General features: G+C 37.1%; 1 protein-coding gene across 1 annotated transcript in view; it reads right to left on the bottom strand.

The window, feature by feature from the left end:
• LOC136851186 (uncharacterized) overlaps window positions 1-4,463 on the bottom strand; it is a 12,140-nt gene extending 7,677 nt beyond the window's left edge. Inside the window, exon 1 of the mRNA XM_067125141.1 lies at window positions 4,322-4,463. Coding sequence (XP_066981242.1) covers window positions 4,322-4,381 — 60 coding nt within the window. The 5' untranslated portion in view covers window positions 4,382-4,463. The remainder of the gene's footprint in view (window positions 1-4,321) is intronic.
• Window positions 4,464-15,686: the final 11,223 nt, after the last annotated feature.

Raw genomic sequence — 15,686 nt, 5'->3', positions numbered from 1 at the left:
ATATATATATATATATATATATATATATATATATATATATATATATCTACGTATATAAATTGCAGCTCTTGCAGAACATTTCACTGTTCTGAATAAGCTTCATCTGGCGTGCAGATGCCCTTAAAAAATCATTAATCTTATCACCAGTGTGTGTGTGTGTGTGTGTGTGTGTATGTGTTTGCAAGCGTATGTGTTTGTGTATGTTTGTTCTTTCACACGTTAACTTCATTAATCGACGTCTCCAGTATTATTATTATTATTATTATTATTATTATTATTATTATTATTATTATTATTATTATTATTATTATTATTATCATTATTATTATTATTATCATGGGACTTTGCCCTTTATTTCTTAGATCAAATGCTTAACTGGGACAACAGACAGGAAATGCATCAAATGATTCCACGGCGACAAGATTTACGTCCAGGTTCCACCGTTAACGAGACACTTGCGTTTCGTAAAGCTAAGCTGTCTAGAGTAATGTCGAAATGAAAACAAAGGTTTCCTCGTTAACGAGGGTCGGAATGTTACACTGTCTTCGCACAAAGGAATAAATTAAACGCAATTATACGTGACGTGCGTGTGGATGTGTGTATATATATATATATATATATATATATATATATATATATATATATATATATATATATATATATATATATATATATATATATATATATACACTGCAATGCAAAATAGTATTAGTTTACAGCAAGGCTTTCCCTAACTTGCGCAATGCCTCACGAAGATATAGCTATTCTAAAATGATGCTATTACACACATACACACATACATACACCTGCACATGCCACGCGCCGATTTCCCCAGCCCCATCCCACGCACACGCACAGATACACAGGTGCACACGCACACATATACACATATAATAATATATATATATATATATATATATATATATATATATATATATATATATATATACATATATATATATATATATATATATATATAGTATATATATATATATATATATATATATATATACATACATACATACATACACATGAGCACCCAAAATAAAACGCCTGATTATGGTAATAATAAAATGGAGGTGAGAAGAGAACTGCGCCATAACCTTCATAAAACAAGAGCCTCCGTAATTGCGCATACATCCACCAGAGTTGAGATATCCAGCCCCAGTCACTGTCCCCGTCCCCTTCCCTCCCCACCCCCCAAAAGATGCTGATTAGCTTGGTCAACAAAACCTATGGTAATGGTGCAGACAGTTTCATTTTTTTAAAGCCTTGTGGAATTCTGAAGCTGAAGCATTCCACCTCCCCCTCTTCCCGTCCTCCGAAAAATAGGACCCTTTTCCCAAAAATATCCTCCTGTGTGTATGTGTGTTTGTGTGTGGGTGTTTGTGTTTGTTCCCTGACAGAGGTGACTCCAGAAATTAAAAGAAAAAGCACTAATGCCACACTAATGTTTTCAGCTTTCTGTAAAAGAAAACTATTGTGCCGGCTTTGTCTGTCCGTCCGTCCTCAGATCTTAAAAACTGCTGAGGCTAGAGGGCTGCAAATTGGCATGTTGATCACCCACCCTACAGTCATCAAACATACCAGATTGAAGCCCTCTAGACTCAGTAGTTTTTATTTGATTTAAGGTTAAAGTTAGTCATAATCCTGCATTTGGCAACGTGGTTCAAGTTTCATGAGCTTGAATAAGTAATGCCCTGTGGCCTTGTTAATAATAATTTATCTTTCTGAGTAATAATAATAATAATAATAATAATAATAATAATAATAATAATAATAATAATCGCGAATGAATCCCATGTGTGGTAAACATCCATAGCATTCATCACTTTTTACACCTTCACAGAAGCTTCACCAGCAACACATCTAAGCCTTGGCACAGCGCTGTGCAATTCTACCCTATTTTCCACGTGCCCCCAAGCCTGCTGGGTATTATAGCATCCAACCCTAGCAAGGTCTTCGTTCCCCTCCCATTAATAATTCGGACTCCAACCTCTTTCATACATTCATACAATTAATACCATGACTTCCTTTAACCAGGCTGGAATCAGACGGAGATTTTATTAACAAAAGGTTACAAGCTTTCAAGGACCATCTGCCCTCATCGTTTGGTAGCTTTTGCAGCTACCAGACGATGAGGGCAGATAGTCTTGAAAAGCTTGTTACTTTTGTTATTAAAATATCCTATAGGTACCATCCTGTTTATATGAGGTCCTGATATATATATATATATAATATATATATATATATATATATATATATATATATATATATATATATATATATGTATATATATGTGTATGTATGTATGTGTGTGTGTGTGTGTGTGTGTGTATGTTAGAATGTCATCATCCCGTGCCTAGATCCGAGGTACTTACTAAAGATATAGAAAGAATATATATTTTTTTATCCAGGATGGGGATCAGAGAAAAATGATTGCCAATCACACTCATGCTCCCCTTCGCTGCAATACAGGCATTCGATTCCTTAATGCAGTGGAGAAAAGAAATACTTAAATGTGCACAAATCTGGAGAAAGTATCCGAAACTTCTTTTCGATATTTCATGAATAATTAAATATGGTACTTTCCCAACCCATTGGTCAAGGTTAGTCAGAAGATCCTGTGTGTCCCTAGTGTGAAAAAGAAATCTGATGCGCTGAAGATGTTATATATCTCCTACGCAGTTTGCTAGGAGTTTTATCTTGGTTATAACTAACGTGTGGAGTAGCGTGCCTAGTGCAGATGTGGAATCTTCCGACCTACAAATATTTAAGCGCGGAGCCAATTCGTTCGTGCTCTCTGTTGCTGACGTCTCCTGAATTTCAGGTGTATCGGTTTTATTTTCTATTCTCTCATAGTGATTTATGTATCATCTTCTCCTATGACTTGTCCCTATTTGCAGGTTCATGTTCCTTTGGAGCTTTCTGAAGTTTATAGTCTGTTGACTCTGTCCGTAATGTTTTTTTTTTTTTCAGCTGAAGATGTAACATGGAGCCCTCTGACGTTAATAATCTGTTGACTCTGTCCGTAATGTTTTTTTTTTTTTTTTTTTAGCTGAAGACGTAAAGAAAACAAGAAAAACATTAAAAAACACTCATAGTAGTTGAGTCTTGAAATGGAGAAACATATTCACAGTTATGTATAAGTACGTATATCTAAAGATAAATCTGTACAGTAAGCTTCTGGGAAACTGTTCGATTCCCTTTTCAGTCGGGGGATCGAACAGTTTCCCGAAAGCTTTCTGTACAGATTTATCTTTAAATATATGGACATATACACAGCTGTGGATTTGATTGTCCGATGAAAACATTATCAGCATTTCAATGGCACAGAGAAGTAAGCTTAGGACACCTATCACGTAGTGTCGTTGCGAGAGGCGCACCTGACAACTTCAACCACGCAGCACCATGGATTAACACATTCTTTTTTATTACTGTTTCACTTCTCGAGTCTTCCCGAGGAAACAAAAGCTACAGCTTAACTTGTCCATCATCTCGCAACCTCACCTGTCACAAAAACACAGATTTTAAATGATAAAATCTCACGGGTGATTCTCAGAAACTCCTGATTTCATCAGCGCCGTTCCTGGAATCACAAATGTCATCATAGCAGAAAAAAACTGAGTAATTTTACCATTAACCTGCTCACTTACTGTTGTGGCAAGTTGGGGCTCTCATAATTACGGCGGAGTAACTTTTAGAATAATATTACTAGGCTCATTTTTTTGCAGAACTTGCTCAAAATGTCTCCATTTGGGAGACCTCAACGCAGCGGTTGAGCAAAACTAAGACGTACAAAATGTTTTTTTGTGTGTTACTATGAGAAGCAGACCTTTCACGGAGAACTGAATTTCTTCTTCGTGCGTGGGCGCACCCAACGTGATGCCAGTCCACAGAGGCAAAGGATATTTACAGCTACTGAGATATTTGTCATTTAGAGAAATGCTCCTGTTTGAATGGGAAATGCTGATGAAGCGTGTTAAACACAGCAGAATAAAACTACTTCAAAAGTATTACTGAACACCCACATGCTTTTGGGGACGAAACCAATTGGCAGCCAGTGTATAGTGCAGAATTATTGTGGTACTGTCGATCAAACCAATACCTGCGCGAGCTGATGATATAAATTATTGTACGAATGAAAAAATGCTGGTACTAGACACGTAAAATGTTGTCGCATTACTCATCTTTCTCTCTCGAAACTATGAATCGCATGACAAAACATTTCACCATTTTTTTTTTGGCAACAGAAAAGGGCCCACTTCTCCAGCCTAACGGAAACAGCAGACTTCCATTCTTCGTTTCGTTTGTCACTTACCGCTAATTGGGCGCCCAGTAGCAAGGCTGCCACAAACTTGATGCAGGGCAACCCTCTCATCCTGACCACCTCACAGCGACTGAAGGGCCCTTGTTAACAGGAGTCACAACTGTAGTTTAGCATCACCTTCCACGCATGCGTACGACAGACTTCCTGCTTCTCGTAGGTTGGCGGGGGCTTATCCACCCGTTTTTGTAATCAAGCTGTGACCTCCTACTTTATTTCTGGTCACAGGATGGCGTATGCTCTTTTTACTGTCTCTGAGATTTGGATATGGACATCAAAACTCGAGAATAAGCAACAAGATGAGAAATAGAAATAATAACGGTTAAATAACAGGGGGAGGGGGGGACGTGGATCTTCCCAAGTAAGAGGGTCGTGAGTGGCACAGGCCAATACAGGTGATTTTCCCTCATCGGCTGCGGGGGAATTTGGCCCTTACCGAATGACGCTCAGGATCTATCACGAACGATACACCAGTGTACGTGGAAACGAATCACTTCCTGGATGAGGCACAGCACACGCCAGCACGGTACGTAAGTATACAGCGTCGCAGGTGTCAGCATTGAGAAATATCCTCGTCCCTAACAGTTAATCATAAGTTCGTGAGGGGAATTGTCTAGAACTGCCCGCTGGTCTTTTTTTTTTTTTTGAGCATTTATCTGTTTCGGTCGCCCGAATGGCGTTGCAGTAATGCAGCATAAGTGAAGTAAGTCCGAGATACACTTTATGTCCTTGCAACGAGGAAGAAGACAAGTAAGTCGATCAGAGATGGCTGTTAAATTTGAATTATGGCTTCCATTTACATTACAGTACCTTAAACATCCCTTAGATTATGGTTCTCCTTTCTGCAACGATGGGAGAAGAGCTAACAAAAAAATGATAACACTTTTGGGGCTTCTCTCAAATATATTTCGATAATCTTTGTCGATCAGAGATTCTCCGTTAAACGTCCCTTTGAGTTATGGCTTCTTCTTTAAACGTCCCATTTAAATGTTAGTCCCTTTGAATTATGGCTTCTCTTTAAATTTTATGGCTTCTTCTTAAACATCCCTTAAAAGTTCTTTAAATGTCTATTTGAATTATGGCTTTAATCTCCTTTCAACGTCCTTGGAATTATGGCTTCTCCTTTAAAACATCACTTTGAATGCCATTTGAATTATGGCTTCTCTTAAACATCACTTTGAAACGTCCCTTTGAATTATGGCTTCAAATGTCCCTTGAAACGTCCCTTTGAATTATGGATTCTCCATTAAACGTCCCTTTGAATTATGGCTTCTCCTTTAAACGTCCCTTTGAATTATGGATTCTCCTTTAAACGACCCTTTGAATTATGGATTCTCCTTTAAGCGTCCCTTTGAATTATGGCTTCTCCTTTAAACTTCACTTTGAATTATGGCTTCTCCTATAAACATCTCTTTGAATTATGGCTTCTCCTATAAACGTCCCTCTGAACTATGGCTTCTCCTATAAACATCCCTTTGAATTATGGCTTCTCCATTAAACGTCCCTTTGAATTCTGGCTTCTTTTTTAAACGTCCCTTTGAATTATGGGTTCTCCTTTAAACATCACTTTGAATTATGGCTTCTCCTTTAAACGTCCCCTTTGAATTATGGCTTCTCCTTTAAATGTCCTCCTTAATCAAGGATTTTCCTTTAAACATCCCTTTGAATTATGGCTTCTTCTTTAAACATCCCTTTGAAATATGGCTTCTTTAAATGTCTATTTGAATTATGGCTTTTCCTTTAAACATCCCTTTGATTTATGGCTTCTCCTTTAAACGTCCCTTTGAATTATGGCTTCTCCTTTAAACATCACTTTGAATTATGGCTTCTCCTTTAAACGTTCCTTAGAATTATGGATTCTCCTTTAAACGTCCCTTTGAATTATGGCTTCTCATTTAAACGTCCCTTTGAATTAAGGTTTCTCCTAAACATCACTTTGAATTATGGCTTCTTCTGATGCCACAGAGATGTGGTGGGAGATGGCTTTGTCCCTTTGAATTATGGCTTCTCCTTTTCCAGAATTTGTCTTTAAACGTCCCGAAATGTAATTGCAGTTGGATTGAAAGATCCTGAGCCTGAAATGTCTGAAGAACATGGAGCCCTGAATGTTGTAGCCTTATCATCGTTATCGTAAACTACAGCAGTAATGGTAGTTTTCCTGTAGTAGTAACAATAGTAGGAACATAAGCAATAAATACCGGAGTATTATTTATTACCAATTTTAAACTGATCTAATTTCATCAATACAGGTCACATTTTATTTACAAATAAAGTGGACTATTTAAGCGATATTGAATAAGCAAAATAATAAAAAAAAGATAATTTAAGAAAATACCAACAGAGATTTGAAGAATTAAACTTGAAACTAAAAATAATAAAAAGATAAACAATAAATTAAGACGCTTTCATAAGTATACCTTAGTTTATCCAGACCACTGAGCTGATTAACAGCTCTCCTAGGGCTGGCCTGAAGGATTACGTGGCTAAGAACCAATTGGTTACCTAGCAACGGGACCTACAGGCTATTGTGGAATCCGAACCACATTATAGCGAGAAATGAATTTCTATCACCAGAAATAAATTCCTCTCATTCTTCATTGGCCGGTCGGAGATTCGAACTCGGGCCCTGCAGAGTGCCAGCCGAGAACAGTACCGACCAGTCCAACGAAGAATCTGGACACTTTCATAAAAGCTTTCAACGTGAAGCATTTCGTCAGAGTGGCAATTATTACTTAGAACCACCAGACAATTACTTATATAAAAATTTCATTTTGAAAGTCATGCACTGGATGTGATGCCTTTCAATTCTAGGACGGTCTACCTACCATAAAAACTTAAGAGCTTTTTTATCCACACAAGTCTTAATGGACATTCTTGATAAAATCGCGGACTGTCCTTCCCCGACACAGAAATGCACATCGGACAAGATGAGCGAAAAGCTTTCTTGGGCTCCCACTCAGTAATTAGAAACTCAAGGCATCGAAAAAACGAAACCTCCTCCCTTGGATAGTCTGGGCTCGCATGCTGACCTCTCAGAACCCCTTTCAGAGGAGGAGTTCACTTAGCTTCGTAAATGACACAAGATCCAAAGGTTGCACCGGATGCGTGTCGAATTCGCAAGGCGTCGCTGGTTTTCGCAAATTGCAGCATTCGAGGAACATGCGAAATTATTTATTATTCATGGCAGAATACATTATGACGAAGGCGCTTTCAGCAACGGAGGCGCATGCGTATATTGCGCAGATGTACTGACGCAAATTCGAAGAGAAGCATAATAAAAATGTGTATGTATGTATGTATGTATGTATGTATATACATACACACACACACACACACACACACATATATATATATATATATATATATATATATATATATATATATATATATATATATATATATATATATATATTATATTTAACAGGAGAGAGAGAGAGAGAGAGAGAGAGAGAGAGAGAGAGAGAGAGAAAGAATAGCGTACTTGACAGTGTCAACATGCAGACAGTGTAAGATTGGAGAGAATCATGAAGAAAGGAGCTCTGAAACTGATTTGAATTCAAAAGCCGTGTGTTTGACAGCAAAGCCGTGTCTTTCAAAGTACAAAAAGGATTAAAATGGCCGTCGTGCAAATGATCGAAAACTCCCGTTTTGATAATTTTTGTATTTTGAAAAATACAGCTTTGCCCAAAAGCACTATTGCGGATCTTAACTTATCATTTCCGGTCACAGTACAGTGATGATGCATCACAGATACGTGTGATACTGTTTGGGTGAAAATGAAATCATTCAGAAAAGCAACCTTGGGATGAAAAGAGCTGAGCCAACTGTCACTTTGAAGTTAAAGGTTTGATGCTGATGTGAATAAAAACAAGTAAAAAATAAGACGAGGTTTCTTTGGCGAAATCCAGTTTTCTGTACAGTGCGAAACTCTCAGCCACGGGCCATGAAAGTTTCACACACGGCCCGGTGGTGGCCTGCGTTGTTGGCACCTCAAGCGGTGCCAGACACACGATCATGGCTAAATTTAACCTTAGATAAAGTCAAAACTACTGAGGTTAGAGGGCTGCAATTTGGTATGTTTGATGATCGGAGGGTAGATGATCAACATACCAATTTGCAGCCCTCTAGCCTCAGTAGTTTTTAAGATCTGAGTGCGGACGGACAAACAAATAGCCATCTCAGTAGTTATCTTTTACAGAAAACTAAAAACTAAGCGTTTCTAAATAATCGCGTTTTTACAATATGTGTGAGGGATGTAGACAATTTAGACGCATCAGAAATAGTTATATATATTATATATATATATATATATATATATATATATATATATATATATATATGTATATATATATATATATATATATATATATATATATATATATATATATATATATATATATATATATATAACAATTCAGACTAAAGAAACGTGGATCTGGTCACTTGGATCAAATGAAGGATGAGGGGTTACTGGAATGGAATGGAATGGAATACAAAATTTAAGCCAATGACCAAGCACTGCGACCTATGAGGTCATTCAGCGCTGAAACGGAAATGGGGGGGAAAAAGAGGCTTTAAAGGCGTAACAGGAGGAAAACTCGCAGTTTGCACCATGAAACAACACCTAGAAGGTGGAAAGCAAGACGGAAGAAAGAGAAAATGAACGGAGGTGCAATAAAAGGAATGAAAGGGGTTGCAGCTAGGGACCGAAGGGACGCCGCTGCAAAGAACCTCAAGTGATGACTACAGTTGGCCTACGGGGCCAACTGTGATGGGAGAAACGACCTCGTGGCAAATATACCATATAAATGTGTGTATATCTCTCCAAGTACTGATGGGCCTTATACATTTCTTAGGGGAAATGGGACACGCGATAATAAACGGGAGAAATGATTCGTGTATTGTGTATAGTGCTTATTGTAGCTCGCAGCAGACTCACGACTGTCAATATTTGTATCTGTAGGTTATTCTACCACGAGTTTTTTTTTTTATATCAATTTTGAAGCAGTTTGGATAATTGATTCAGATTCGGTTGTGCTACGATTGCACACCACCGCGTTAAAATTAATTTTCGTTATTTTCAATGACTTCATTTATTTTAATCATTTTTCCAGGTTCAATATATATATATATATATATATATATATATATATATATATATATATATATATATATATATATATATATATATTATTATATAGTAAAATTTATTTTTCGTACTGAGAATAATCTACAATCACTTGTTGCTATTGTTTATTATTGTCACATAGTATACCCGTGTAGAAATAGTCATGTAAATCCAAGGTATTCCATCAAAGGTCGTGGAAATAAACCCAGATCTTTCAGTTAACTTTACAGAGCGAGTTTTAAGTTTTGTAGTTTTGATATATATATATATATATATATATATATATATATATATATATATATATATATATACAGTGCACTGCATGAGGCGCACTGACGGCACTACCCGGCAGCGGGGCGCGTGGAATGATTTAGGTGAACAATGTGAAGTATTCAGGTGGGTTTGAGAGGCAAGGTGAGCCAGGCCACCGACACCTGACTTTTCTCTGGGTTGCCGCTTTTCCTGGGTCACTCTCGGCCAGATCAGCAGGTGTATACTACAGAGTGATTCTCATTCCCCACAATAATGTTCCTTGGGTGACATTTATCAATGGTTGTCTCACAGTGAGTGTGACTAACGTGTTTGTTTTATGAATTTCTTCTTTCTTCTTTTTTCTTTCTTCTCTTCTTCTCTCTATATATATATCTATATATATATATATATATATATATATATATATATATATATATATATATATATACAGGAAAGAGAGAGTAGAGAGAGAGAGAGAGAGAGAGAGAGAGAGAGAGAGATGGAATTGACAGAAATGTTCACGTTGCTGAGGACGTGGTGGTTGAAGTACTCCATTGTCAAACCAATGAAAAGCTTCCCCTTTCCATCGAAAGCAAAGAGTATTCGAATACGCAGAGAGAAAGGAATGCGTCACGAGTTAAATGAGCGCCACAGACCTATTTCCACGACTGGAAACATTTACCAATGCGACAAAAAAAAAAAAAGAAAGTTAAGTATACCTTAGTTTTACCAGACCACTGAGCTGATTAACAGCTCTCCTAGGGCTGGCCCGAAGGATTAGACTTATTTTACGTGGCTAAGAACCAATTGGTTACTTAGCAACGGGACCTACAGTTTAAATGCGACAAAAGCAAAAGGTAATATGTTATTTGGGGCAACGAGATATGTGGGGCCGAGTGCCGGCGCGTGATTCTCACAAGACTGTTTTTGTTGCAAAACCACTTAAGAGAAGCGCTTGCTCGAATCACCCTCTGGCAAATTGCATTCTCGGCAGGCGAAGGCTTAGCTTTTAGGTTATTTAGACCGAATGCGGCGATCAAGAGTCAGTCCTGACGGCTGGCTTCGAGAAGAAAGCGGCGCTGCGAGGTTCTCCCCACTTCTCAGGTGAGTCTGTGATTACCAGCTTCCGTCAGGGTCCATGAGTAGAGCATTCTAACTTGGAATTATGGTCTGCCTGATTCCTTCTCCGGAAAAATTTCGTTTCTGTCGAGGGAAGTAAGTCCAATCGAGGTCACTAGTTAAGAGCACGTTGAAAAATGGACGACGAAATCTATAAAAATGAATGGAGTCAATTTCTTTCAAGATCTGTAGGCAAGAGAAGTTTGTGTTTTCTGAAACGTAGTTGTGTGAGTTCCAAATGGACGACAGTGATTCCGCGAATGCATTCATTCATATGTATGGATGTATGTACATATGCATACATACATACATATATATAATATTATACACATACACACATAATATGTATATACATATATATATTATATATATATATATATATATATATACATATATACTGTACATATATGAGTATATATATATATATATATATATATATATATATATATATATATATATATATATATATATATATATAGGCGAACATATATAATATTTCACAGATATAAAGATCTGGAATACATGGGAACGTGTCTTGACATAGAGAAATTTCTGAGAGAGAGAGAGAGAGAAGAGGAGAGAGAGAGAGAGAGAGACCAGGACATTAGCACTTCTGGACGCAAAGGTCATATTATATAAGAAGTCGGAACCTAAGTACAACGCACCTGAGGTTTTTCCAGGCCTGATGCCCAGTGCCCAACATACCAGAGAATTTTACCCAGCTTCCCGCCCCATCGGCGCTTGAATTGCTAACATTTCCTGTGACTTACCCCTTCAGTTGAAATACCGGGGTTCGATCCCACTGTGAGCCAGGAAAAAGCTCGTCAGATGAGATAGTTTCATTTGCAAATTAGGCCTGCTGTAAAGCCTTCTATTGGGTCATTTCTATTGCTAACCTTAAATCTGCAAATCTTAGGAAAAACCCTATAACATATACGATCATTCACGAAAATAAAAATCCTTTTGGCCAATATGGTCTGTTTAAAAAGATTTTTTAAAAACATTTAAGACAATGTCATGTGGAAAAGATTCGTCAAAATATATTACTCAGCTCAAAGAATGCAAGTCACCTTACGTGGGAACCAAAGAATACTGAATTAATTTCTAACATTGCGCTACAGGGGCGCAGTTTAGGTTAGTTGAATCTCAAACTGAGGGGTAAGCTCTGTGGTAATGAAGCCTTCCTAGAGGGGGTGGGGTAATGAGGCTCCCAAATTGTAATATAAGGGGCATTTAAATTTACTTTTTGTCAAAGGAGTAATGCCTGAAATCTTTCTATGGGGGTGGACCTGGGTAACGAGGTAAAATTAATTTTGTAATAAAACATTCATCAAACAACACTAATATTTTTCTTTTATCTATATGATAACTTCATCATTCTACCGAATACAAACAGCATTACAGAGCAGTTGGGTCCGATACCAAAATACTGAGAACCACTGTATCTTTCAGTTATCCCAAACTTCAATATAACACTAAGCGCAGTATCCCCGTTTTACAAGTTATCCAGTCATATAACATCGCAGCGTCCTTCCAATCATATAAGCTCGTCATAAAACTTCGTTCATAGAAACTGGGCGTGCAGTTATCCGTTCATCATACAACGGTCCGCATCACGCAACCTCGAAGCTCATGGAAAAAACAACGTCTGGTTAACGAAACTTCATGATTCAGAGAGCGAGGAAGTTGATCCCAAAATGAAATTGACGGAAACCATCACATCAATAACACTCAAGACGCAGTTATCCCGATGCTCACGGAGAACGGAATACAAACCATTAGAAAACGAAAACATTATCTCAAAGTTATCCCGAAACTTCATCAAGTTAAAACTTGCTGGAGGTCAGTATATTAACAATTCATATCATCTTCATCAACGGTGCTATTGATGGAACGTGCAGATCCGTCGAAGCAGGGAACAAATCTAATCAACGACAAGAGTGTTTTTTCTTTTAGAGGATTCATTCCTCCCAATCAAATATTCAAAAAACGTTTTATGTATTTATCCATTAGATTAATCTATGTTTTCTTTTTACAGACGGAAAAACAACGTCTGTAATGCCAGATATCAGAGGGGAATTTGTACTTTAATTGGCTGCATTTTTTAAAGACGAGCTGAGTTCTGAATAACAGATCCATTAGGTTGTATCAGAGTATCCCATTTGTTTTAAGCACAGTTAAAATCTGGAAAGTGTAATTGTATATACATGCATACATACACACATCAACACACATTGATAGAACATTCAGATATGCTAAGTAGGAACAAATTAATATATAGAGAATTTTTTTTTTTTAAGAGGGGATTCCATTCTAAAGTTCATAATTAAAACGTTTATGTATTTATGCATTAGCTATATATATATATATATATAACCTGTAATGATGTATTCAAATTTGTCCTTCAAAGATATCGTACATTTACAGATAATCGAGTTGTGAATAAAAATGGAAAAAACGTGCAATCACAAGAAGAAGAAGTAATTGATATATATGCATACATACACACACACACACACATATATATATATATATATATATATATATATATATATATATATATATATATATATATATATATATATAGAGAGAGTGATAGAGAGAGAGAGAGAGAGAGAGTTATTGACGAGTCCCCCCATTTAGGCTTGATTGCTTTGTCATAAAATATTATCTTTCCAAAGAAACAATTGCTTAATCAGTTTCTTATTAATATTTGCACATCTCTCTCTCTCTCTCCTACAAACTGTTGTCCTCTTCATCGATGTTGAATCCCACCTCCTCTCTCTCTCTCCTACAAACTGTTGTCATCAGCAACACATGGTTGTTAATTGCAAGCGCTTGCGACTGCCGCATAATAAAAACAAAATGAACCTGAGAAGTAACTGAGAGAAAAACTATTTACGAAGACGCTATCGTCACGCAATTTCACGCTTAAATTACTGCGGGTGCTTGATCTATCCGAGTGGACTGGTCGTCCCCGAACGCAGGCAAACAAAAAGACCTAGCCTCTTTTTGGTTTTCTGTAAAAGTAAACTATTGTGCCGGCTTTGTCTGTCCGTCCGCACTTTATTCTGTCCTCACTTTTACTGTCCGTCCTCAGAGCTTAAAAACTACTGAGGCCAGAGGGCTACAAATTGTTATGTTGATCATCCACCCTCCAATCGTCAAACATACCAAATTGCAGCTCTCCAGTCTTAGTAGTTTTTATTTTATTCAAAATTAAAGTTAGCCATAATCGTGCTTCTGGCAACGATATAGGACACGCCACAACCGGGCCGTGGTTAAAGTTCCATAGGCCGCGGCTTATACAGCATTACACCGAGACCACCAAAAGATGGATCTATTTTCGGTGGCCTTGATTCCACGCTGTACAGAAAACTCGATTGCGCCGAAGAAACTGTGGCGCATTTTTTATTTGTTTCATTAGAACTCGGTGATCGAGGAGAATATGCTGATTCACGGAAGCATAAATAAATCAATGGAAGATTGGACAGATATCCATTCTTTCTGTTCTGAACAGCCAAGAAATTTGTCAGTCTAAATGGACCACATGACCTAAAATAAGTGTAATTTCTTAGTATTTATTTCAGGAATAACTTTTTACGCTATCATAAATGTTCATCCTTGAATCCCTTAATATATATATATATTAATATATATATATATATATATATATATATATATATATATATATATATATATATATATATATATATATTATATACACAATGGTAAGCCAGTAGTCAGTTGAAAATGCCCAGTGTGGTGAAACATTGTCGTGACGCAAAAGCAATAAATGGAAAATAGGAAGTTTGTCTATTCTTCACCGAAGATTTACGCACGAGAATCGGAAAAACCTGACGATGTGAAGATTCCTGCAAAACACTTATTGATTCCACTAAAGCAATTGCTTTTAACGAATGTATAAAATACACACACACATATAGAGAATACACACACACACGACATTACACACACACACATTATTATATATATATATATATATATATATATATATATATATATATATATATATATATATGCGTGTATGTCTATGTGTATTTCCCATTCAATTCCAGGAATTTAGAAAGGGCAGATGCTTGCTAATCTGTATGCAATGGCTGGCAGATAGAGAATGACATTGTGCATTAATAGTTACTGAACACTTGGAACGAATCTGAATGGAGCAGACTCTTATCTTTCAAAAAAAAAAAAAAAAAATAGCCTGATGGGTGTGAAATCTAAATTCGAAAACATCAAAATATATATATATTAACTTCGAGAGGTAAAATGAAAGGTACACTGACAAAATGTGGGTTTTAGTCATTCTTGGCTGGATTTCAAGGGGATGAAAAATATCCTAAACAAAATAAATAGAACAAAAACCAGAGGTCAGGCGTTGCTTGCGGCAAACGGGAGGGGCGTGCTCAGTGCGCATGCGTCACAGTTTCTTCCCTCCCACCGCTGCAAAAACATCAGAAACCAATTTGACATCAAGGACCCCGACATCTAAATCTTTAATACATTCACTGCCCAGACACATGTAGCTGAATCACAAAGGGTGCGGCAACAGAGACTCGGAACTCAGTTGGATCGAGAGCCGGAAGATTCTCCCAATTTCCTAAGGTAAGTCAGTGGATGGGAGACTCCATCAAGATTGATCAGTATAGTCTTTCGATCCTCCGTTTCAGTCTTTCACATTATTTTTTTTTAATCTTACGAACCATCGTCAATGGTTCAGGACAGATGAAGTGAAATAGTCAGTTTCTGGAAAGAATATGTGCTTCGAATGTGTAAACTCATATCTGCAAATAGTAACGAATTAGGTTTTTTTTCTAGATCCGCAAGAAAAAGACGTTT

Source organism: Macrobrachium rosenbergii, chromosome 23 (genome assembly GCF_040412425.1).
Source record: "Macrobrachium rosenbergii isolate ZJJX-2024 chromosome 23, ASM4041242v1, whole genome shotgun sequence".
In the NCBI taxonomy this organism is placed as follows: Eukaryota; Metazoa; Arthropoda; class Malacostraca; order Decapoda; family Palaemonidae; genus Macrobrachium; species Macrobrachium rosenbergii.
The sequence above is the reverse complement of the archived record's forward strand: the minus strand, read 5'-3'. Positions and strand labels throughout refer to the sequence as shown.